Genomic DNA, 25,913 nt, shown 5'->3' with positions numbered 1-25,913 from the left:
CTGTAAAAAGGCAGGCACTGATTAGGGGTAGACAGGTACACTTAAGGTCAAACAGTTGAGCACATTATTTTAATTCGGCAAATCTGGGCTGTGCCATCGATGTGGCAGCAGGGTGAATCCCAACCTGGCATTAGCCTCTTGATGCCCTCCGGCTCATGTTGGCCTATCACTATCCTAGTCCGCCACTGTTATAGTATTTAATAACTATTAGCCATCTAATAAATGTCTATGACAGCCAGCCAGCAAACAAAACTTATTTTTTTTTTAAATTAACATCGCATGATGTGGAAAGGTAGACACATTGACAAGCACGATGCATGACACCCTAATTCTGAGTTTTACAAAAGCAATTAGGTAGATTTATTGAATTAAGAATTTATCAACAAATGACAAAGTCCTGACATCACAATTGGCCCACGATGACAAGGCCACGAGTTTAAATCCCAGACAGGGTCGTCTCAGCTCGTCATCTTCCTCGGTGGATAAAATAGACTTGTAATGAGCATCACTCACTCTCTTCTAAGCCACCAGTAGCTGTTGCATGAGCAGAATATAGTCCCTGCCACTGTCACGTGGAATTTCCACCACTCCCTCAAGACCACTTGTGGAGATGAGCATTTACCCAATGCTTAAAAGAGCATGGGAACATATGATAAGATGTATCTAGGAGACATCCAACACTCGGGCAATGAGGATAACAGAAGAATAAGATCTGTTACGATCTCCAAACGAACTGCAAAGCTGTTTGTACTGCCTTCTGGTCATCCTTAGCAATGAGTGATTTCGAGTTCAATATTAAGGTAAACGATTAGGAATACAGTACATATATATTTTTTAAATGGCACCCAAACAAACTAATAATAAACCTTACCATGGCTTGAACCAAATCAACGAAGCTTGTCTGAAAACCCTGACTATGCCATCGAGTTAACATGTGCATGACGTTCGATGTAATAATTCAGCAGTCTCTTCTCTCTGTAATCAGAGATGCACAAGGGGGGGGGGGGGGGGCAACAGGACAAACAAAAGCAAAGGTTGCCCTCCACCACAGCAAAAAAAAATGTTATATGGCCATTAAACATTAGACCCTTTTGAGATTGCTCATCAATGTATCGTAGTGAATAAACCAACAATTCTTGATTTACATACATATATATCAGAGTATACGATGCATATTGACTTTATAGGCTAATCAACTTTGTTTCGCAAAATGTCCATTCTCCCTTTTGAGACGTTCACCTGGGTGTTGTCGCGGTGTGTAACGTTGGAGCACCCCAGTGCCTATGGCTAGCATCCATCCCAGCCAGAGAGAATCCACAACACTCGCGTGCCAGCAAATAAAACAGCAATACATCACTGGGGTTCCAATTAGAATAACCCTACTTACATTATTTGATTTTAAAAAACCCCAATAGATCATCGTTCCCTGCACCTAAACGTGCGTAATTGAAAAAAAATATTACCATGTACGCATTTGTCCGTTTCTTGGGTGGAGTAAATATATATTTGATCAGGTACAGCTTTCTATACCGTCTTATCAATATGCAAAAAAACAAATGGTGCTTATTTGAGCAAATAAGCGACATGGAAACCCACTGACGGACATGCAATAGAAGGGTTAATGTGATATACGTTTCAAAAGCCACAAAGCATCAAGGGAAGACCACATCACTCTGTGAACAGATTCGTGAGCATATTATGCACAATACTGTTTTAGGGAATTTACAGGGCTAAAAAAGCAATGAATTTAAAATACTGTCGATTTCCATTTGAGAGTTGATTAGTGGAGTAACGGTCATAAAGTACCTTTGGGGTTAATATTCAGCACAGCTGCCCATTTTACAAGGCACCTGCTCATGACAAGGACTTTATATAACCGGGGAAGGCTCACAGATTCGGATACTATCCGAGTCGGGGATCATTGTTTTCATTAGAGGTTCCTAGCCTATCATAGCAATTCCACATTCCTCTGACGGGCACCAGTCGCTCCAAAAAGATAACCATACCTCGAAACTCCCACAAAGTGTGTGGTACTCGTTTATTGATGCTGTAAAAATGATGGGACCCGTCACCCCCTCCCCATCCAGGATAGCAACGCGCATCCAACCAAATCAGTCGATTTCTCTCACCCAGAGCTCGGCAAACTGCGGCACCTCAGCCGCATGCGGCTCTTTGGCTTCACCCCCCCCTCCCCCTTGCGGGCAGCAGCCGCTTTATTAAAGAAAATCCCCCATGTATCTTAAACGTAATTTGACGCAAAAATAAAAATCAATTGAATCAATATGACTGGGAATGAGTCACAATGGAATTTTTTGGTGACAACACAATGTACCGTTAAACTGGTATTATTAAAGATTAACTAGGGGGGGGTGGGGGGCTAAATAGACGCAGTTTATTCCATCACCTATTTTGTGTTTGCGTGTGCGTACAAGTAGCTCTGCGTGTGATGCGGCTCTCCAACTATTTTGGTCAACGACAAAAAAAACTCCTGCTCTAGTCACACACATTTGCCAGTGTTGCTGTTACTGCTTTGGGATTTACCGCATTCTCTAGAATTCTAAAAACGCTCTGGGAAACACGATGCACCCCAATCTTTTGTGCGAGAAAATGTTTTAATGTAAAAGTGCGTTTTATAATCTGGAGAATACAGTAAATTGCCATGCAGAACCGGCTCCCAGATTAGGATGACGATTGCGCGAATTTACAATTAAAAGGGGGGGGGGAATGTCTTCTGGAAGAGGATTTCGTACTATCGGTGGGGGTAGTGTCATCTGCACTCTGGGAGGTCATGTGTTACAATGGAGAACCGCCTTCTGGAAGATGATCCTGAACAACTGGTTTAATACACGTCTCCCAGAAGACACGTACTCACGGACATTGTCATCAACATTCGGCTTAGTTTACTCGGGAAAGTCACGCAGAGTCCCAAGATAGTTTTCAAGAGGGCCCTGCTACGTTCCGCAGTAGGGGGTTGACGATTGCCGTTTCACAATCCAGCATCTTCTCAAATCTGGGGCATTTGGACCGTGATGCTGGCACACGATGGCCGAACGTCTTGTAACGCAAAGGTGGGTCGTGTAATTCAGCGACTAAGTCGATGGAAACACGACACGTGTTGTTTCGGAGGCTTTTTTTCACAGATGTGCACGACATGCCCTCTGGTGGACCGCGAGATGTCTTGCAGATCACTGGAATGTGTAGTCGACACAACCTAGACATTAATTCATGGCATCAGCACGGCGCTTTATGCTTTGTCTGTACTGAAATTTGGATGTTTGTTGTATTTTTTTCTCGTTTGATAAAATCTCGCTGTCTCTCCAATACCGTGCCCCATATCCCTGTGCCGTGCTGGTCCATGCATAAACGTTACACATTAGCCAACAATTGTCACGTCATTATCATAGCAGATGAACGAGGCTGCATCGTAACGGAACAGAAGCCCAAAAAAAATCCACATCTGAGAGGATGACCACCGTGAACTTATTCCCGTTGACGATGACAAAGAATCGACAAGAATCAATTTTGGGGGCAAAGCAATTTTAAAAGGCGTGTATCGTTTGGACAAAGAATCGATTTTCATCAGTGGATTCTTCTGGTTCTTAATATTTAGCACGACCGCAGAATTGGTTGATAAATTGCGTTAGGGGTTTCAAGGGCCTTACGACCTCAATCTTACCCGTTTTTATTTCATTAGTCCGCTACAAGTGCTGCCTTGTTTTTTTGTTTTAGACGACAAATCACGGCTGGTCGCTCCCACACTGAGACTCGTAAACCGAACGCGTAGGTTTTCAAGGCCACTATTACGATTCAGAATTGTTTATTTGGGGTTTTAATGCAAGTAAAAGATGCCTCTAAACATTCGGGAAGTTCACCAGCATTGATTCAAGCAATCCTGACTGCTGAAAGGACATTGAATCAATGCTGCTGAAATGACGGCCTCCCAGATCATTTGGACTGATGAGTTGTTATAATACTTTTATTTTTCTGTGTCGAAAGACAGATGTGTGAAGGTGACATATTGTCCGCTTTAACATTTTGTCACTCAACTTTGATCAGATGATTCATTACATAGCCTAACCCAAATATATTATGAATCGGTGAGACTCGTGTTTTTTGACATTGCAGTAACAGGCACTGGCCATCGGTCATCGATCACTGCTCCACATCCGCCCACGCCGTTGACCCCACGGCTGCAATAGCAACATTGGCTGACGGAACGCGCCTGCAACCCATCGAGGTCCATCGCAGAGATAGACGTCTGTATACAGAGTAAGAGGTTGCACTTATACAAGTGGCCTTTGGGCGCGCTCCCGCACAACTGCGATCCAAATACTGTGTGTTCAAGCGCGTATTGGTCAAGAGCTGCCAGTACAGCGTCACTGTATCGGTCGCGCGTGCCAAGCAAAACGAACGAACGGGGCCTCGGGCATGATTTCCGTTTGGCGCGCTCACGCCAAGTCTAAGCACATCGCTCGATTCTCGAATCCCGCAAGCAGCCGTCTCAACAGCTCAGCGACACCTCCCTCAGGCAACAGCAGGGGGAGTGTGCGCTCCACCAAGAATTTTTTCCATGGCTATCACACCGGCAGTCATCCCTCGGCGATGCCGAATTGAGTGCAAACACAAACATCAGTTGGGAATCATCGAATCCAATATGCATCAGAAGCCGATTTAATTGCGAGCGGCTGGCTCCCGGATTAGAAATCAGTATCCCCACGTCACTGGTCCAATACCGACGTTCAGGACGCCCTCCGAGCAAATGTTCAGATCCCACCGATCTCAACCATTAGGTGCCTTCAGAGGTACACGTTCAACACGTCCTGCCGCTGATGTCCGTCAAAAAACCATTCCGATAAATTAAAACAGTGGCAGATTCCATTCTGCGTCGATGTAACCAAGACCTGTTCTTTGGTTAACGTAATAAGAATAATAATTACCCGTCGCATACTCGGGCATACGCAATTGTGCGGTGCATTAGGCCGGACATAAGCAGAACTGGAAAAAAAAATAACCCAAGTAAAGCTGCCAGTGGTCAACCGACCTTGGATGGCGGCATGGCCTGCTCGTGGAAGTTTCAGCCTTGCAAAAGCAGCAATGCCATACCATTGCCATGTCACGCTCGGAGTTTGTGTCGAAATGTACACTGGCGGTGTTAATCTTGGCACCTTGCCATAACTGCACACTGGGATTGCTGTGCTCGGCATATTTGATAAAGTGTGAAGTCTCCAAGTGCCGCAAGTTACTCTTCTACCATATTTAGCATTTTTCTGCCCATCGTTGGCTTTAATTATATTGGACCTATTATATTGGCATGAGTTGCAATCGTAAATATGCAGGCTCTCGCATACTTAGAACACGGATTAAATTTCAATGTTTTCGTACGACCGTGTTCGTACCATCATACCAATCAAAGGCAATTTGAAACTTAAACTTTACTAAAACGCAATTTGGCTTTGCATTGGGCTAAAACAAACGGTGACAACATTTTTTTGGAATCATTTCAAAATCTCAATTAGGTAACGTTTTAACAATCGACCCGTGTTCGCGCATTCGAACAGGGCGCGCGTACAAATCATCTCGCACGCTGCGAGGCGGCGTTCAGGTTTAGTCGTTACGAACGCCCCATCGGCGAAGGCGTGTGCCGTCGAACGCATCCCATCGGCGCGCGTGCCGCGGCCCGTCCGCTCAGTGGCTAGAGTCGACCGTGTGCGTGAAACGGGGATCCAACTTGAGGTCAAACTCCTTGAAGTCCCGTGAGGCCTGGGTCCCAAACGCGTCCAGAGCCTTCCGGTTCATCAGCGCGAATCTGCGGTGGCATCATCGATCATCATGATCATCATCATCATCATAACCAATCATCAATCAACGCACCTCCGATTGGCCACGGTTGGCTACGTACGGCGCGAAAGAAGTTCAACGTACATTCGTACATTAACAACCATCGTGTAGCTGTGGTGCGAGACAGACGGTGATGCACAGCGTTGAAGATTGTCCGTGACCCAAGCTAAGGGGCGACGCCGCGTACTGCAGATGGTGAAGTTTCCGCTTGACTTGTATGTATGTCGAAGCTCTTTCGCACTGTACATAGCCAACCGTGGCGGCTAATCGGAGGTGCGGGGAGGAGGTATAACCAACTAAACACAAGAAACAGTTCTAAAGAAATGAGTTTTCAATCTATATTTAAAAGTACATCGCTCCCAGTGGCTTCCTAATGTTGGAAAGAAGAGCGTTCCAGACGGCTGCAAAAGTGCATCTGAAAGTGCGCAATGCAGCGACTGCCTTGGCGCAAATGCTAAATAAATATAATCATCAATCATAAACATCATCATTATTATCATCTTTGTCATCGTTTATAATCAGCTTTAATTATCATTCATCATGGTCATCGTTATCATCACCAATTATCATTCACCATCATCAAACATCAACCATCATCGTCCACACTGTCATCAACTTACATGTCCAACAGCATTGTCAATCCAGTGCTGGATGAAGGCCTTCCCACGCTGTGCGGGTGTGAGTTTTTCTTTTACTACATTCAAACGCGCTGGCATAGCGTGCTCGCCACGTGGGTTCGCAGGCCTGCTTGAGAAATGAACCTCAAGGCGGATCTCGTTCCAGGTTGCCCAAAAGTCACACCCTGCGAATTCTCGAGCCGCACGAAAGCGGCTCGTCGAAGAAATCAAGCGTGGCGTGGAGAAGCCTCCCGAGAAGTTCTGCGAGGCTGCCCTTGTTTAAGCCCTCGTTTGCCAAGTGCCTTGGGTTTTCAGTGTTGTGCAGATAAGTTGAACTGCGGAGATTTTGAAGAACTTTGCGATTACTCTTCACGCAAGGCTCGATACAATAACCACTGAACTACTGACGGACACTTTTACAAAGTGTCCCGTTAAACGTTTCGATATTCTCCACATTATGTGTGTGTGGGTGACCAGACGTGGGGAGCGGTAGTGTACCGGTTTAAGCGCCGCGCTATGAACCCGGCGACCCTGGTTCGATTCCCGCTCACGGCCAACACCAGTGACGATTATCTGAATCGGTTCTGGGCCTCTCCTGGGTCGACTCAGCCTCAAATAATGTTTTACATTTATTTGTAAGGCGTCTCAAGGCATCTCAAGCCTCAAATGAGTACCTAATGCGTTGTTTAAAAATCGCCACAAAGACGGCTGGGTGTCGTCCTGGTCACTCAACCCCTTCGTGTGCCGTGCCGGCCCTCATAGGTGCTCGCTAACAACACTTGCCTTAACAGTCTGTTAAAGGCTATAAGGGGGATCTTTATCGTTGACCGGACCTGTATACACTTATCGACACCGCGCAACAGGCTTCGGAGGCATCTTACTCCCGGAGGCATCTTACAACCCAGAGATCGCGGCAGTTAAACAGGGGAACAAACGCAACGCCGAGAAGGGGAGCGGAGACACGAACGGCGACCGATTGGGCCGACCTTCACAAATCCCGAGCTTCGTCTGCGAAATCGTTCACAGGTCGCGACAGGCCGGGCGCGCGACGGTCGACTTCGCTTGTCCTGCAGTGCCGAGAGCGCCGCGCGGCTCGTTACTTCAGAGCCGAGGGTTAGCGTGGGGGATTCCGCAGAAAGGAGTCGCAGCGGGCGGTGCGACACAGCATGCTTAGTGCATCGCTCCGATTAACACGCGTGCCGACGTGACGGCCTGGGACGGCAAAATGGAAAACGCTTTTGCTGTGACCCCCGCCCCCCGCCCCCCGCCCCCCCCCCCCACCGCAGGGCAGCCACATGGAAGAGTTTGGTGAATCCCCGTGTTTGTGGAGGTCGACACGTTCTGAGATGATGTATAGTATATATCAGAGAAACGCACTTATCACGATACTTTTCCGCTTGTGAGAATTTGTATAATTATCACGAGCGGGGGGTGGTGTGGTCGCCAAGAGTGGACCGAGTGGCTGCTTTAGTTGACTAGCCAGGCGGTGGTGGCTATGCATGTGGCCCGTAATCCAGAACTCTGTAGGCGAGGGTTGGTGGTCCGGACAAATGTTGTCAGGCTCCCTTCCCGTGGGCGTTGACGTATCATACCCTGGCTTGCCAGAAGGCAGTACAGAAAACGTGCGGACTATCCGTTCCGTCTGTATGGGATAAGAGTTTTTCCACCTTACACATGCGTGGATTTTCTCCGGTTGCCCTGGATTCTTCACACATGTAATCACTCATTAATTTGCTGATAACACCTTGATAGAGAACCGCAAAGCTTGGGCAATTGTTGGCGCGCTGGCCCATTGCGTGGCTGCCTTCCCCGCTTGTCTGTGATTCCTCCTCGCGCCTCCGAGCCGTTCTCTCTCTACGAGAGCGAGCGAACACTGTCCAGCACAGCACAAGTTGAAGTTATTATGAATAAGAGAATGCCTAAATGAAATCCACAGACTAAGGATTGAATAACATTCCACAGGTGATCATCCACTTGACTAACACTACGCCTAACGTAAAAAAATGGTAAATTAACACGGTTGCCGTGTGGTGAGCAGCAGAGGGCAGTGTAGCAATACATCCATTGTTGTACTGTACTTCAATGCTCTCACGTCTATGCTCCCCTCGTTCGCCATCCCACGCTGGACCCAGTGCGGTGGGCGAGGTGTGGTCAACTAGTCCCCATAATCCGCATGGCACGGGGAGGCCTTCATCCAGCAGTGGATTAACAAAATCAGCTGGACACGTGTACATGTGTAAGTGTACCCACACATACACTCCCATATGCCTGTTAAAACACCCCCCCTGCCAAACCCCCAATAACGTCCAGGCAGCATGGAATGACGAGACGACTACAGCAGCTGTGGTTGTAATGGAATACTTCACAACGCAGAGCCCCCGTGGATTCACTGGAGGCTTGTTGGCAAACATATGGACAAGTTGACCGAGTGAGCATATATACGTTACAATGTTCATACATACCGCACAGGTGATCTTGAAAATGTTTTTTTTATTATAATAACGTAGGAAAGCTGCCACTTTCGCTAGACTTGAAAATCCTGAAGTCGCCGGATCGATTTGATCTCCCGGCGTGGCAGTTAAAACAACGGGGCAAGTTTTCATTAAACTCACTCCACCTCTGTCCACCCACAGCAGTAGAAATGCGTACAGCAGAGTTAAGTCGATCGGCAATGTCGCGCGCGGTGGGGGTAACGTGTGGGTCCTCCCATCCCTTCCGAGGCGCTACTGGCCAGCGTGGAAGAGTAGGCCAAAAGCTCTTCGAGGGGCTCTCTGGAACACCCAACGCGGAGATGGCGCGTTGAAGTCAGCTCGTGTGCAGGTTGTCAGGTGGATTATTAAATCGCAGAATTGTGAGTGATGGTGACTGCTTTGGGAGGGGCCTTCATCTAACAGCGGATTGAGACCATGGTTTATGACGATCAAGCTTATTCAAATACCATAGAAACGTCTCTCGTGGTCCCGTCGTGAATGGCGCTCTTTGCGGATGAAAGTCAGCACACCTTACAGGTTTTCAGTTCCCACTGTGTTGAAGCAGGCGAATGCATTTGCCAACGATGGGCTCCCCCCCCACCCCCTAGGCCCACAGGTAAACCCTAGGGGGGGTGTTCAATATTTGGTGTGGTTCATTGAATTCACATATTTCAGGCGATGGAGAGCGCAGGGTGCTCTAGACTACCCGGACCCACGCAAGAAGCACATGCACCATCCAACGACGCCCCGAACAAGAATGAGCAGAAACTGCCATTGGGTTGCGCGGCGGATTTGGCACGGCGATATTTTAACCTGTCAAGCATGTCAGCATGTGAGCAGCTGGATCGCACTCCCCATGACAGATGCTGAAGATCGTAAAATATGGAGAGCGAGTGTTTTGGCCACCAACCGTCAGCTATGAGGATGAAACTTGACAAAAAGGTCTACATCAAACCGGGTGCCTGATACGACCGCACAGGGTTTTGCGGTTACGCTTTAAAGTTCTCCGATGCGTTTATAGCCGTCTCGTTTTGTGTCGTACAGCTATAGTGTGCCTGATGATTGTAAAACAGCCTATGGGCAATCCTTGACAAAGAGGCGGGGTGGAAAACAATCAAGGTGACTATGAAGCAATATCCAGTCGCAAAAAAAAAACTAAACTAACTCGTGTCTTGTTCAGAAGCAGGATTTCCTCATCAGCACGAAAGCCATCGGCACTCAAAGCCAGGCCACAGTATCATCACGTCACCCACGATGACAAGCTTGTAATAGCTACAGCTTTTTTCATAAGAAAATATGCCTCGGCTGTCTCGACCCATCGTAAGCGTTTGACACGACAGATCATCCTTTACTCGTCTCAAGATTTGAAGACTGCACCCCGTCAGTGACGGTTGGTTTTCAAGTTAACTGGAGGGAAGGCAATGGAAATATGGAAGCAACCTATCGAATGTCTACCCCCCCCCCCCCCCCCCCCCAATCTACAGGGGAATTGCTCATGGTGCAGTGCTCAGTTCGTTCCTGCTAAACATTGACGTAAACAGCATTAGTTCAGAGTTGACCCACTCCACACTTCGTTGTTATTCTGAAGAATATTATTTCACAAGCGTCATCGGGAAGCTCACCGAGATCCGGAAGAACGCTGCAGAGTGGAACAATGTGGATGTCCAAATTAAACGCCTCTCATCATTCCTCAGTACAGCACACTGCATTGGATCTTATCCCGACTTCCTTGCAGTTTCCCGATGATGCTTGATGCGGTTTCAAGCGAAACATCGTGGATCTGATTGCTGCTTCGTTTGATGTACCTTCTCCTGCACTTCCAATAAGTACGGCTGTCTATGTACGGTGCGAAAGAAGTTCAATATACATACATTTGGTTGTGATAACTTTTCTTCAACTCATCGGTGAGTGGTGAACTTAAATAACATCTGATACTCTAATACGTGTGTAGGTGTGGCTCTTTCAGACGGTGTAGGGTGCTTACAGAAATTTGTCCACATGATGAGGCGGTCGAACTATAACACGTATTATGAACAATTGTCAGTTTAACACAGAACATGCTTGTCAACAACATGCTTGTCAACAAGGACACTCAATTGATTTTGACAATGTTGCAGTGGTGTGTAAAACTAATTATTACTGGCAAAGACTAATTAGAGAATCCATTGAAATTGAGAGGAACAAGAATAACTTTAATCGCTCTGACAGCTACCGGCTCAGTGCGGCCTGGAAGCGTATTATTAAATAATACACATTACATTTTGATTTAAAGAATTACTAATCTACAACTCATTACTAATCATAACCAATGACTGATTACTAATCGATTATATAATTACATTACCCCCCCCTCCGCCTCTAATCACTGCACCTGATGAGTTAAGTGATGACGTCACTCTTCTGCTCTATATAAAACCGGGAGCAAGCGAGGGCTTTACCATTCTGGCGAATTGCCCGATGATGCTGGAAGTATTTACCAGCGAAACGTCGTACTCAAACTGTAAATGTGGATTAACTCTTCAACACACCGGTGGGCTGAAGTAGTGAATTATTTGTCTTTTGTCAACGTGACACTTTTCTTTGCTGATTGGCCGTGTCGGGTGGTGGAGGGTTACGACACATTTATAAATAAACGCGATCTAACCCAAAAACCTTTATTATGAATGAACAATTGTAGTGATCTTGACTTAAAGCTTTCGTGACTGCAGGAATTCATACTCTTTGGGTCTTTCGGTAAAGTCACGTTATTGTTGTTACGATATTCTGCTGATCATAAGTTCGTGACAGACATGATCCTTGTCAATTTGCCTTTGCGATCGAAGTACAATCTGTGGTATATTAAGCTGTCGAATCAACACGAGTGGTACGAGCGTAGTTTGCAGAGATGCTGCTCGTCATGAACATATTTACTTTGAGCGCGAGAACGAATTTCGGCCGCTGAACGGATAAGTCGAAGCTTCCCAACATTTTCACCGGGGGGGGCAGGCGAATTCACCCGCTGTTTTCTCTCTCCTTCTCGACGGCTTCTCGCTCACTACGTACCTGCCCTTGGTGAGCCGCAGCAGGAACCTCCAGTAGGACGGCCTCAGGTTGTGCACTTCCATGACGGCCTTCAAAAAAAACCCACACGGAGAGAGCAAGAGACAACGAGTGGCCCATGCGCCTGCGTCGTGGCAAGCGCTCCCACCGGGCACCCACAGAGCCCAGGGTCGTGCCACGTCCTGACGTGGTTGAGATGTGTGTAAGTAGGTACGTCGGCATTATTTTGCACCGTACGTAGCCAACCGTGCTAATGGTAATTGCCAGCGCTGCGCACTTTGGTCACTGTGGTCTCCTTGGGCGCCGTGGTGGCGGGATGTTAACTCGCACGCATGTTTAGCACGTAGGCTTTCGCGACCAATATAATCCATAATACAGGTTTTTTTTGGGTTAGATCGCGTTGGCATGGTATGCAGGAGGACGTTGGTTCGATCCAGACCCTGAAAGACACCTGTATATTTGGGGTTTGCGTGTTCTCCCCGTGGTCGCGCAGATATTTCTCCAGGTCCTCTGTTTTTTCCCTCTACATTTAGAGTCAACATCACACGTTTTGGAGTATTTGTCTGCTGTAAAATTTCCACATGATGATAAGCCACTTCGTTGAGATATCAGTAGTGGCAAGGTCGCGTCTGAAAAATAGCTCAGTGGGCCTTAGCTAGTAAAATAAAGATAGTTGATGAAAATTTTGCATAGTTTTTTTTGCTGACCAAATCACGCAAATACATGTCCAGCATTTCCATCTATCCACTGCTGGATGAGGGGCTCCCCCCGTGTCATGTGCGTCGCGATGGGTAATAATTCAGCCTGGTCACACCGATGACCGCACACACCAAAAAATACCACCACAATAAATTTGGTTTCGAGACTTAATTTGGCTGCATTCCTTCGCTTGAACGAAAATATCTGTTTGACTGTCACACGAAAAAACAAAGCGGGAATGTGCTGCCCCTCTGTTGTGTGGATTAGGTCACTTTATTTTGGTATTTTTCATTAATTTTTCTCTGATGCGTTATGTCTATTACGGAAAGGGTGTGTTTTTTTTCCTGATGAAACCCAACTTAAGAGCTTCTTAGCTCACGGGGTACTTCAAAATAAACTTAACTCAACTTGAAGAGACCCCAGAGGTAGCTATGTGATATCCGCTTTTGTGGGCCTTTCTCGAAAGTACAGGGTTTACGCTGCTCCGTGACGAATCAGAATCGATACTTGACACCGACAGCGCAATTGGAATACAATTTTAAGGGGTGGGGGGGGGGGGGAGGTAATTGATTTTTTGTGTAAAGTACCGCTTGGAAACAGATGGCGGTGGAGATGGCGTAGATGATGGTGTCGGCGTGCGGGAAGTACGGGAAGCTGCCCGCCTCGATCCCCTTGAAGTACAGCGTCTAGACAGCAGGCGCAGGTGACGCTATGTGAGAAATGGACTCATCGTGTCAATACACTTTAAAGTGCCCCGTAGTTTTTTGTTTTTGTTTAACGTGGATCGCTCTTGCAACAATGGCTAGCAATATGGTTTGTTGAACAGGGCTGATGAGACCCACAAGGTAGAAGCCGGCTCAGAGTTTGCTTGTTTAAGAACAAAACGCTGCTGGAAAACATTTTTCCAAAAGGCCGATGGACTGAAGAAAACCCCCCCTTACATTTTCTGTCTTTTTCATTGTTATATATGGGGAAATGCCTCCATTAACATTTGGAGCACATCAACGTGAAAACAAAGTGAATATGTTCACGCGGCTGAGAAATCGGGGGGAAAGCATCAGAAGACATCGCAAGCACGATGCGCTTGTCTTCACAGAATTCTGGTAAAGCCCACCAGCATGAAATAAAAAAGGCAACAAGAATTGGTCAAGTGAACTCCCGATTTGCCCCCTTTGCTCAATCAAGCAACGTCGTGGTGCTCACCTCCGCTGGATGGCTCTGAGCCTGTGATGGGAATTGAACGTTCCCATGATGGGGGCCAGTTTTTGCCGCACAATTGATTTCCCACGGCACCATGAGACGCTTAGACATTTCGCATGGTGACACGGCCCCGTGTTCCACTCCATGCATTGACCGCGCGAGGGATGCTGGGCTGGAAGCATTTCGTCAACAAAGCGTTGTTGAGCTGGGCAGCCTACCTCCACAAGTTTGGAGGACAGGTACATGGAGATGGAGGTGCTCTTGTAGAACATCATCGACAGGCCGGCAACAAAGCCTACGCAACAGAACCAAGGTATCCTTCATTGACGACGCGAAACACATGGGATATGAACCCTGCTCTCACACTGGCCCACTGCCTTGTCTTTGAGGATTACGTGTGTAAGGATGGTGCGTGGCCTGGTGGCCGCGTGTAAGGATTGCCGGCGATGAGGGCAGGCATGGTCAAGCGAGGTAACTGGGTGAGGAGTCAATGCGGGGGGTAGTGAGGAACCCGCGAGGTGCTGGCGAGGCGGGGAAAAACCCCCGACAGAAGAGGGTTCGGGAAAAGGGGCGTGGCCCGGGCGAAGTGAGATATAAGGGAGCGCGTAGCGGGGCTGGGGGCTGCCGTGGGGATTCGGGGTCCGGACCGTCGTCGCTGTCATCGCTGTGGATCGCCCTCACCGTCTTGGAAGGCAGGGGAGGGAGTTGTATATCGTCGCCGTGGCTACCACATCGAAGGCTGCTAGATAGTCAGTCAGCTATATAGCGAACGTCGTGTAGCAGTTACGGTGAGGGAAACAAGTATTTGATCCCCTGCTGATTTTGTACGTTTGCCCACTGACAAAGAAATGATCAGTCTAGAATTTTAATGGTAGGTTTATTTGAACAGTGAGAGACAGAATAACAACAGGAAAAGCCAGAAAAACGCATGTCAAAAATGTTATAAATTGATTTGCCTTTTAATGAGGGAAATAAGTATTTGACCCCCTCTCAATCAGAAAGATTTCTGGCTCCCAGGTGTCTTTTATACAGGTAACGAGCTGAGATTAGGAGCACACTCTTAAAGGGAGTGCTCCTAATCTCAGCTTGTTACCTGTATAAAAGACACCTGTCCACAGAAGCAATCAATCAAATTCCAAACTCTCCACCATGGCCAAGACCAAAGAGCTCTCCAAGGATGTCAGGGACAAGATTGTAGACCTACACAAGGCTGGAATGGGCTACAAGACCATTGCCAAGCAGCTTGGTGAGAAGGTGACAACAGTTGGTGCGATTATCCGCAAATGGAAGAAACACAAAAGAACTGTCAATCTCCCTCGCCCTGGGGCTCCATACAAGATCTCACCTCGTGGAATTGCAATGATCATGAGAACGGTGAGGAATCAGCCCAGAACTACAAGGGAGGATCTTGTCAATGATCTCAAGGCAGCTGGGACCATAGTCACCAAGAAAACAATTGGTAACACACTATGCCGTGAAGAAGTGAAATCCTGCAGCGCCCACAAGGTCCTTCTGCTCAAGAAAGCACATATACATGCCCGTCTGAAGTTTGCCAATGAACATCTGAATGATTCAGAGGACAACTGGGTGAAAGTGTTGTGGTCAGATGAGACCAAAATGGAGCTCTTTGGCATCAACTCAACTCGCCGTGTTTGGAGGAGGAGGAATGCTGCCTATGACCCCAAGAACACCATCCCCACCGTCAAACATGGAGGTGGAAACATTATGCTCTGGGGGTGTTTTTCTGCTAAGCGGACACGACAACTTCACCGCATCAAAGGGACGATGGACGGGGCCATGTACCGTCAAATCTTGGGTGAGAACCTCCTTCCCTCAACCAGGGCATTGAAAATGGGTCGTGGATGGGTATTCCAGCATGACAATGACCCAAAACACACGGCCAAGGCAACAAAGGAGTGGCTCAAGAAGAAGCACATTAAGGTCCTGGAGTGGCCTAGCCAGTCTCCAGACCTTAATCCCATAGAACATCTGTGGAAGGAGCTGAAGGTTCGAGTTGCCAAACGTCAGTCTCGAAACCTTAATGACTTGGAGAAAATCTGCAAAGAGGAGTGGGACAAAATCCCTCCTGAGATGTGTGCAAACCTGGTGGCCAACTACAAGAAACGTCTGACCTCTGTGATTGCCAACAAGGGTTTTGCTACCAAGTACTAAGTCATGTTTTGCAGAGGGGTCAAACACTTATTTCCCTCATTAAAATGCAAATCAATTTATAACATTTTTGGCATGCGTTTTTCTGGATTTTGTTGTTGTTATTCTGTCTCTCACTGTTCAAATAAACCTACCATTAAAATTACAGACTGATAATTTCTTGTCGGTGGGCAAACGTACAACATCAGCAGGGGTTAAAATACTTTTTTCCCTCACTGTACATAGTCACCCAGTTGTATATAGTCAACCTGCGTCCACATGATAACATATCATCGAGTTGGGTGGAATATTTATATAATAAATATATATAATTGGTTCTTTCGGTAAAGTCACATAGAATGGAAACAATAAAATAATAAAAATATAAAACAAAATTCTCACGACGTTTCGACTGCAACACAAGCAATCATCATCAAGTGTGAAAACCACAAGAAAATTTTAAAAAAAGTGGCGGTTATTTTTAACGTTAGCACCACGGAGAGAGATTTGACAGTTTGTTCAGATGGACGAGTCCATCTATGTTCGGAAAAGAGGAGGGAGACGAAAAATAATGGATGCGGTCTGAAAACCACCTGAAGCGTGATCAATCAATTAAGACCCGAAATGGTTTATCAAATCCTTCCAATGATTGCTAAGCCAGAATCCATCTTCTCGGTTGAAATTGTCTCTGTTTGTATATGTGGATAGCCTCATGAACGAATCTCTCATGGTAGCCAGATGGCTTGCAAAGAACCTCTGTCTTGGAGAAGTCAATGTCATGTGAACCTACTGAATTATAACAGTGATCTGCCACGGCCGAGGTGTTGGTCCTACCGTGTTTCAGGTCTGCTTTGTGTTCACGAATGCGGTCCGAGACATGTCGTTTGGTTTCTCCAATGTAACTACTACCACAGAGGCAACTTAGTTTGTAGAAACGTCGTGAGAATTTTATTGTTTTATATTTTTATTATTTTATTGTTTCCCTTCTACGTGACTTTACCGAAAGAACCAAGAATATGAATCCCTGCAGTCACGAAAGCTTTAATCAAAACATGCTTATACCTTTAGCAAGACTGCGTCTCAGAATGCTACACTACACATGTTGTCAAAAGTCAACATATGCCTGTACTCAAATGAACACTGGGTGGTGCTCATCGTCAGAGGTTATCTTGCGTCAGTGATGGAAATTCCACATTCATACGGTAAGGCCTATACTCCCCTTTACAAAACCACCTCCCACTGATGACATTCTATGAAATGGTGACGTCCCACTAGGTGGTAGGTATTCTATACACCCTGGAGGGATGATGGCATGAGTTGATACCGGCAAAAATTTGAGCCCATCATTTAATTACAGAGGGTTCTGTTGCCCTAAATAATAGTTTATGATCATATAGATGCAACTTTTATTTTGTTATTCTTTCTCTGAACTAGCCGATATGCAAAAAGATAATATAAATAATAATTGAAATAATGCGTTTACACGATGGTAATCAACATATTTGTACACTTGGTTACATGATGATGATTCACGATGCATCGTTGCATGGGTCATTCGCAAACCCGAGTCAGTGACTCGACAATCTATTGGCTTTTACCCAAAATTACAGCAACTTCCTTCTGCCCACGAGATCTTATCTTATTTTATATTCATAGAGCAGCTTTGATGAAAACGATTAACATACTTAAACCGGTTATAAACAAGTAAATTATTTAGATGGCAGGGGCGTGCAAAGGATGAGGAATGGGTGACCATGATAGAGGGTGAGCAGGGGTAAGGAAAGCGTAGGGAAGGAAAGAAATGGAGGTGGCGGGATGTCAACTACCTCGCCTGGTATACAGGAATTAGTGGGTTCGATCCCAACCCTGGTACCTGTATATTTGGAGTGTGCATGTTCTCCCTGTGGTCATGTGGATTTTTCTCCGGGTCCTCCGCTTTTTCCCTCCACATTCCGAATGAACATGCGCTTAAGACTATTTAGCTGCTCCTATAAATTTCCGCACCATAAGTCACTTAATTGAGCTGTCATTTGTGATAGCCAGGTCACATAGCTCAGTGGGGCCTTACCTGGTAAAATAAAAAAAGAGTTATGTTTAGTTAGTTCAAGAGAATGGGCAACGGAGAAGAGGTGAGATTTAAATGAAGGATGGAAGGAGGTGGAGGAGGGAGCTGCTTAGGAAGTTTAGAGCCCTTGCCTTGTTTGACCCACAGATACCATAAAAAAGGTGAACACACTCTTCATTAACAATGGCCTATGAACTTTTTTTTTTATAACTCATAATCAACATTTTGCTGTACAGGTCGCCAAACTACATTTTATATACTTTGTACATATGTATGTAGAACTACTTTCGCACCTTACGTAGCCAACCGTGATAATCGGAGTTGTGAATTTTATAGCAGAGTTACTGAGGAATGTTTAGAGTTTTTTTTTGTGTTCAGCGCGTTACGATGAGCAAGACGCCCGTGACGGGCGGTGTCAGCCGAGCGTGGGAACGAATACGAACCAAACTGAACACTGACGCAAGTAACGTAACCGATGGCATTCACAACACACTGCTTCCTGACCCGCCCCTACTGGACATCTGTGAAAAAGAGCTTCATAGCTCGTCGCATTTCTCGAGGATAAATAAAGATTCTGATTCTAAATAAAGTGATACACGCGGGCGCCTCTCACCGGCGAGAAGTGCGTGCAGTTCGTCGTCCAAATTCCTCATCCATCTCAGGAGGCAGCTGGTCCCCTGCATTACAAAAAGACAAGCACACGGACACACAACGCCACGCACCGGCAAACTCTCAGTCGCTGGCGCCACGGTGCGTGCGTGCGTGCGTGCCGCGTTAGACGCCCGTCGAGGCCACCTGCGGTGGTCGTGTTCCACCCGCTGGAGGTCACGGTACACCCCGTATCTGACGCACTGCAGAGGACTGCAGAGGACTGCAGAGGACTTCAGCGCATTGCAGTGGTGTGGGTGCTGCAAGCATGTGCTCTATCACTGCGCATCGCAGCTCTTCTATCATATATAATTCACTAGTTCAAACATAACCACAACTCTTGGAAGCTCTAAGTAGTTGGACCTCCCTTACAATAATTTACCCAAGTAGAATCCAGTACGCTTTCATTTCAGCACTGTTGCAGACGCCATTCCCGAGTGAGAGGGTAAACTTCACTTAACTTATGTCCTGTGCACATGTGCGGGCAGTGCTTGTCTCCCACATCATTTCCCATTGCATCTATTTTCTATTTCTTATGTCCTTATTCTGAAAATAGCACTGTCTTCTTATGTATCTTGAACTTCTTTCGCACCGTACGCAGCCAACCGTGCTTGTTGGAGTTGCGGGAGGCACGGTCTTCCGAATACATATCCTGTCCCTCGTATGTTCCTCTTCTGAATACGTCTTCCATCTTTCTCATTATTTATCTGATATACGTCTGCGGCCTGTGGCTCCCCAAGTGGCCGCATGAATTTTATTCTCCGGCTCCTCTGGTTTTTCCCTCTACATTCAGGAACATGCGTCATTTAGATTATTTTGCTGCTGTGGATTTCCAGATGATGAGCCACGTCGTTGAGCTATCATTTGTGGCAAGGTTACTTCTGAAAAAGATGCTAATGGCTCAGTGGGCCTTACCTATTAAGATTAAAAAATTAGTTTAGTTTTATTCGTATATATATATTTAAGCAATTTGTTTACCTTGCCTATAATTTGCACTCCCTATCATGCTGTTTGTATTATTTGTTGATGTAACGTTCTGACCTGACCCCCTACTGGACGCCTGTGAAAAATATCTTCATAGCCCATCGGATTCCTCCAGCATAAACATTCTGATAGCGATTCTATTTAAAGCGGTGACGTCACTGCATCGCCACGCGCACAGTTGTCAGGGTCGCAGGGCCGCACTCGGGCCTGCGCCGAGCACCTTGTAGAGGCTGACAAAGGACCCGAGGAAGGCCCCGAGGCGGAAGTTTTCACGGTGCACGAGCGTGGGGAGGACGCGCGAGGGCCGTGTGAACAGGTGGCGAATGGCGGCCGGCACGCGCAGGCAGCACTGGATCAGGTAGCCGACGCTGAACATCCGCACGAACGCCTGACGCGCACGCCAACGGTGAAATCACACACGCACACGATCACACACACACGAGCAGCACAATCACATAAAATGCAGTGCCATCACTCTCACCGACACAAAACCAGCAGAATCGTACTTGCACGAATAGCACAATCGCACACACGGACAGCTCAATCGCACAAACGCAGAGTGCATAGTGGGTAGGCCTGCATCAATGTCTCAATTCGGTGCAGGTTGCTCCGGTAAAAAAAGAGGTCCACGTTTTTCTAGCGTGCGGCAGAGAGGTCAATGACCGTGGCCGAGAATACAGGTGTGGCTGGATGCTGTCCCAGGGTCACATCGGGTAACGTAAGAGATTATATATGCTTGACAGAATAGCCTCGACCATCAAAGGATCCAGAGCTAACCTTGAAGCTGTAATAGATGCAGTTTTCATTGTGATGCTTGCAGCATCGGTGCCTTGGGCCACTCTTGACGCTGCACGCAGTTGGCCGGAAACAACGACAAAACACATTTCTCACCGTTGGGCATCGCTTATGTCACTATAATAGAGACTTGCGTATTCACACAAGCTTGGGAGGAAATGCAAGTTTTGCCCTTGAGCGTTATTTACGGACGGCAAGTTACGTACATACGTATGTTTGTTGGACGTCTTTCGCACCATACGTAGCCAACCGTGCTGATCGGAGGTGCGGGACAACCGAGAAGTTAAGACGCGTTTGTCGAAAGTGGCCAAAAGTGAGACTCGAAAGTGGCCGAAAGTGAGACACGAAAGTGAGACACATGGGTGGTGGGGTACGGCGGTAGGTGTGAGGATATCGCAGAAGCGGTGACGAGCGAGGAAGTGGTGAGGATGGCAGCGCTGTCACCAGGAGCGTAGAGAGTTAAAGGGGATGACTGCGCGTGAGCGGGGAGTGGGAAGTGAGCGAGAAGGATGCGGTGACTGTGCGTGAGTGGGCAGCGTGCACTAAATGCGCGAGTTCAATCATGCATTCTCCTTGGAATAGTGTCGCTAACACCATTACTGCTCTCGACTCTGTCGCTTCACTTATCGTGGCCTGCAGCAGTAGGGTAATAATTAACACCCGTCTATGGGTGCGTTGCTTGTTGCAGTTGTAAAAACAAAAAAAAGGTCCCCTGATTGGAGGGATCAGATCACAAGGGTGGTCGTTGTTGTGGCAACGACGACAAATTGAAAATCAACATGGTGGAAATTTTTCACGTTTGAAGCAATTGACGTGTTCAATTATAAGAATCCACCCTTTGCTATTTCAGATATACTTTATTTGAAATTATTTTGCTTCTGAGTTCCTCCTAGGTAACACTTTCCCACTATAGCTGAGAGTGTTTATGCATTACCTCTGTACATTTGTCCGTATATGGTATGGACACTATAACGCTAGTATCGATGATCCAATATTGACAATGCTTTGGTATAAACGTGCGTCGCTACTGGGGACTTGGTGCACTGAAAACCATCAAAATTTTCAAGCTTTGCCGAAACTTTAGAGGTGTAAAAAACCAGAGGCAAGAAAAAATACAACATGCATACGTGCAAACGCGCTTTATCCTGACAGCTACCCGCCGGCTTCGCTGGTGCCAACACTTACCGGGATCAATTCCACGTTGCAATTGTCAGAGAGAATCCTTGCGCATGGTATTGATTTTCTTAATACGTCTATGGTTGCAGTACAGGTCGAGGAGTGGGACTTTTCCTTGCTTAGGGGGTCCCCCCTTTGCCTGGTTCAGGTGAGCACCTTGGCCTGGGGCTGTGCAGGCCAATGGGTGGAGAGAGTCTTGGGAGGTCTGACTTTAGGCCTCCTTGAGACTTTATTAACAATTAAAGAAATGGGGCTGTGCACATTTGTGGATGGCAAAGGGAGAGAGTTGCACGGTTTTAACTACGGGAAGGCTACGAAGGAAGGGCCATCGTCACAATGCCCGCTCATATACATTTCTTCTTTTTTTAGGACACCTTCATTCAGCATCTGAATATTTATTTATGCTGGAGGAATCACAGATGACCAGTAGGGGCACTGGGGTCAGACCGTTGCATTCACGAACTTGTTTTTAGCTTTTCGCTCAAACGTTTGTCACCCAACCACGGCGGGCCTCTAGGTCTGAGCGAGCAGGACGGCATCCCCGGGCACCACGGCAACGTTTATCACGCGGCGTAAGCCCCCCCCCCCCCACCCCACCCCACCACCGGCGCGCGCATCATTCACAGACGGACCGCGCGCTCATTACAGGAGGCGGACGAGGTAGCGGATGAGTGCCAGGCGGGACGGCCTGTCGCCAGGAATCGCCGCCGCCGCCGCCGCAGCCGCCGCTGCCGGTCGCTCCGAGTCGTCGGCACGTGCCGCGGCCGCCCGGTCCACTGGCAACGCCTCGGGGGCGTGGTCCAGCCGCTCCTCCTTGCCCACCAGGAACCTGCGGTGCGCGCAAGCACACGCGACATGACGCGACATGACGTGACGCGGTGGGTGGGGGCAACCGTTGTCGCACACCGCTCAACGCCGGCGACGTAGCCATGGCAACCTACGTGGAGGGGCGGTAAGAGTCAGGATTTTACGAATAATTTAAAATCTGATTTTTCTTATTTGAATTCAATATACACTTGAAAACACCCACATATAAACTATGGAAGTTAACCGATTCCCTCCCCCCCCCCCCTTATTTTGGGGTGGGGGGCCTAACCATTTAACTCTTGGATTTCAGAGTCTCCTAGGAATAATAATAATAGGTAGGTTACGAGGACAATGGGATTGTGGTTGTATTCTAGAAAGACTGGCCCTGCCATGAGAATGTGCAGATGAGTGCGGACCCATTGCTTGGTTTAAAACATGGTGATACTTTGGCTCGATCGTATTTACACGCTTCAAATGTGTGCCCATGACCAAACCCGACGGATCTCGACAAATCTCGAAAGCTACGCAGCACTGACTCTGGGGAGAGCGATCACCATGCAAAACAGCTGTTGTAGGTTGCGGCCAGCAGAGGGCATTGCAGAGAAAACCATTGTCGGACTGTGGTTCTATGCTCCCGTGTCCTACGCTCCCCGCCTTCACCAACCTGCACTGACCAGCGTGGTGAAGTATGGTCAAATAACCCCCGCAACCAGCACAGCGTGCGGAGGTCCTCATCCAGTAGTGGATGTGCATGCAATTACTCATCACGGAAGAGGCAGACAAAAACACGCTCGCAGGCATTGAATCTCAGTGGGAACTTGTTGATTCAAAGCGAGGGACCTGCAGGAAGCCTGGGGGACCGTGTAGGTCAGCGTGGGGAGGTTTTATTTGCGTTCGCAAACGTAAGGTGTGCAGAGGAATAACTCGAATTCGGAAAGAATTTGGCCATGGGAAATTTACAAAAAAAATCAAACGCACGGGAATACTGCAGGTGGTGACTAAACAGCAATGCCAGGAAGTTAATTCTTTAAAGGAAACATTTGTGGTATTTAAGCGGAGATAAAAGTTTACGTTTGCCATTTTTGGCTCTGCTGTTTCCATAACAAGCAATGTCATTGTTTCCGAAGTTATATTTAATCATGAAACGCCTGTGTGAAGCTAGGTGTTGCTTTGAAGCCCCCGTAAAGTACCGAAGGCTGCACACACAACGGATTTTTATAATGTTGCCTTCCATGCAGTGGCAATGGGACAGGGTGATCCATTAATAGATACTGAAAAATCGAAAGATACTGATTTATTTATTTTGACCCTATTGTGATTGAATACTGTGAAAGTGATGGGCCCCCATATCTCGCAGAGGAGAGTGTCAAAATATGGTTTGCTGTACGTGTGGAGGATATGGTACGAAACATTTTCTTCTCCGTCTCCATATTTATGCTGGGCGGTGGTTTTTGTATTTCTGTAATTTTCTGATCTGCCCCTACTCTGGACATATTTTAAAAAGAGCTACGTAGCTCATCGGATTCCTACTCCAGTCTACATAAAGATTCTGATTCTGGCGGCGGTGGCTATGCATGTGGCCTCTAAGCCAGCACCGTTGAGGCAGCAGCGAGGTCCGGTGGATCACCGCACAAACAGCGCCGGATTAAGGCACGGGGGCTTTAGGGGCCGCAGCCCAGGGGCCTCTGCCCGCTGGAGGGCCTCCAGAGATTAAGTGAAAAGTTACTTCACTTGTGAATGCTGAATTGTATTTGTTGTTAGCTTTTGTAAAAATACATTTAATTTTTCTTTAACTTTGTTTTCCTTTTGAAAATATTACTGGGGCACCTCACAGTACCACCTGTAGCCCAGGGGACTACACAGTCTTAATCCAGCCCTGCGCACAAATGTTGGGAAATTCCCTCCCCTCGGGCGTTGAGGAGATGCCCTTACCCTGGCTTGCCAGGAGAAGGTGGTACAGCAAACGTGGACTCATAATTTCTCCCTTCTGTATGGGATAGAGTGTTGCAACCTCCCAGGCGTAGGTTTTCTCGGGTGCTCCGGTTTCCTCCCACACGTAAACACTCATTAATTGACCGAAACAAATCCTAATATGGAGAGGGCAGCACAGCTTTGGGCCAATTGTTTGGCAAAACGCTGAACACCTTTGGCTGCTGCCTTTCTGTTTGCTTGCGGTTCCTCGTGCCTCCGGGTGGCTCTCCCTCTCTCTCAGAGCGCGCGCGTTACGAGTTGAAATTATTACTCGTTTTAGCGGGGTATCTGTACACAGTAACGTGCACCATACACAGCCATCGTGTCCGCAGGTGAGAACACCACCAACAAGGCGCTGCTTTTGAGTGGGGGGGGGGGGGGAACCTGAGCGTGATCCAATTTATGTCAGTCAAAGCCATGGACGAGGCCCTCCCAATGCTGTGTATGGGTAATTTGGCCAAACTTGGCCAGGCTTGGCGAAAACGGTGCACATAGACGTCGGAGCATAGTTCAGCACAACAATGGATATTGCTGGAACATGGCCATTATTATTTATCTGGCCAGCCTTCTAATGGTCCCCTACCATGGCCTCCCCCGTGCGTCAAACGATTCTGCACCTCCGTGGACTATAGTCATAAATGGATCTATTCACTAATTTTTTCCAACGAAATGCCCAGAAATAACATTGTTCGCGCGCCTATGGCTTTACAAAAACGTTTTGACGACGTTATTAACACTGAGCTCAGACGCTTAATACCCACAGGGGAACTCCAACACGTGCGTGCACTCACGCAAGTCTGTGCACAGCAAGCAGAGGTTCAGAGTGCAAACGGCTTTTGAAATGTGATGCCTATATGTATTTGTTAATACTGACGCGCGAGCACATGGAGCCACTTTGCTCCTGCAAAAGTGAAAACTAACTTCAGGAAACAACCTCATTGTGCCAGATAAGCTGCTCGAATCGCACGCGGCTGCATCGGCTCAACAGCCGCGCGCTTTGTTTTTGAATGGTTCGGTATTCTAACACGGGCATTACGAATCCTTCGAGAGCCCAGGCATGTCAAACATATAACTTGTAGGGGATGTCCCTTTGCAAAAATGAGAAGTGTGCACGAAACCTACTTCAATGCCGAGAATGAGAAGCCCTTGAGACCATCTTTACACCTGCGGAGGAAAATACAAATACATCAAAAATACTAACTTAGGCCACGTAAATACAAAGTGATGTTTATGAGTCACTTGACTTGGCCATGTTACCATCACCATCATCGTCGTCATCAAAGTCCACTGCCTATGAGTTGTTCATTCCACTGCAGAACTGTTGCCTGGGACTTGACAAGTAGATGAGAAACCTGAGTGAGGCTGAACATCTTATTGCGTCTCTGCGCGCACGCACCAACACAAACTTGGCATTGTGTTCGGGTTTCTATTTTTTATTCGAACGACAGCTTATAA

At 47.3% G+C, this 25,913-nt stretch overlaps 1 protein-coding gene across 1 annotated transcript in view; it reads right to left on the bottom strand.

Moving 5' to 3' along the window:
• Positions 1-329: 329 nt before the first annotated feature.
• TMEM135 (transmembrane protein 135) overlaps positions 330-25,913 on the bottom strand; it is a 62,293-nt gene continuing 36,709 nt past the window's right edge. The window contains exons 7-15 of the mRNA XM_032972806.2: positions 25,581-25,622; positions 22,327-22,509; positions 20,487-20,556; positions 19,930-20,097; positions 18,691-18,754; positions 14,083-14,159; positions 13,252-13,350; positions 11,969-12,036; positions 330-5,806 (exon numbers count right to left, since the gene is read on the bottom strand). Coding sequence (XP_032828697.1) covers positions 5,686-5,806; positions 11,969-12,036; positions 13,252-13,350; positions 14,083-14,159; positions 18,691-18,754; positions 19,930-20,097; positions 20,487-20,556; positions 22,327-22,509; positions 25,581-25,622 — 892 coding nt within the window. The 3' untranslated portion in view covers positions 330-5,685. The remainder of the gene's footprint in view (positions 5,807-11,968; positions 12,037-13,251; positions 13,351-14,082; positions 14,160-18,690; positions 18,755-19,929; positions 20,098-20,486; positions 20,557-22,326; positions 22,510-25,580; positions 25,623-25,913) is intronic.

This window comes from Petromyzon marinus, chromosome 49, assembly GCF_048934315.1.
Source record: "Petromyzon marinus isolate PM22_M1 ecotype Great Lakes invasive population chromosome 49, UKy_Petmar_22M1.pri1.0, whole genome shotgun sequence".
Classification (NCBI taxonomy): domain Eukaryota; kingdom Metazoa; phylum Chordata; class Hyperoartia; order Petromyzontiformes; family Petromyzontidae; genus Petromyzon; species Petromyzon marinus.
This window is presented reverse-complemented; position numbering and strand designations above follow the sequence as displayed.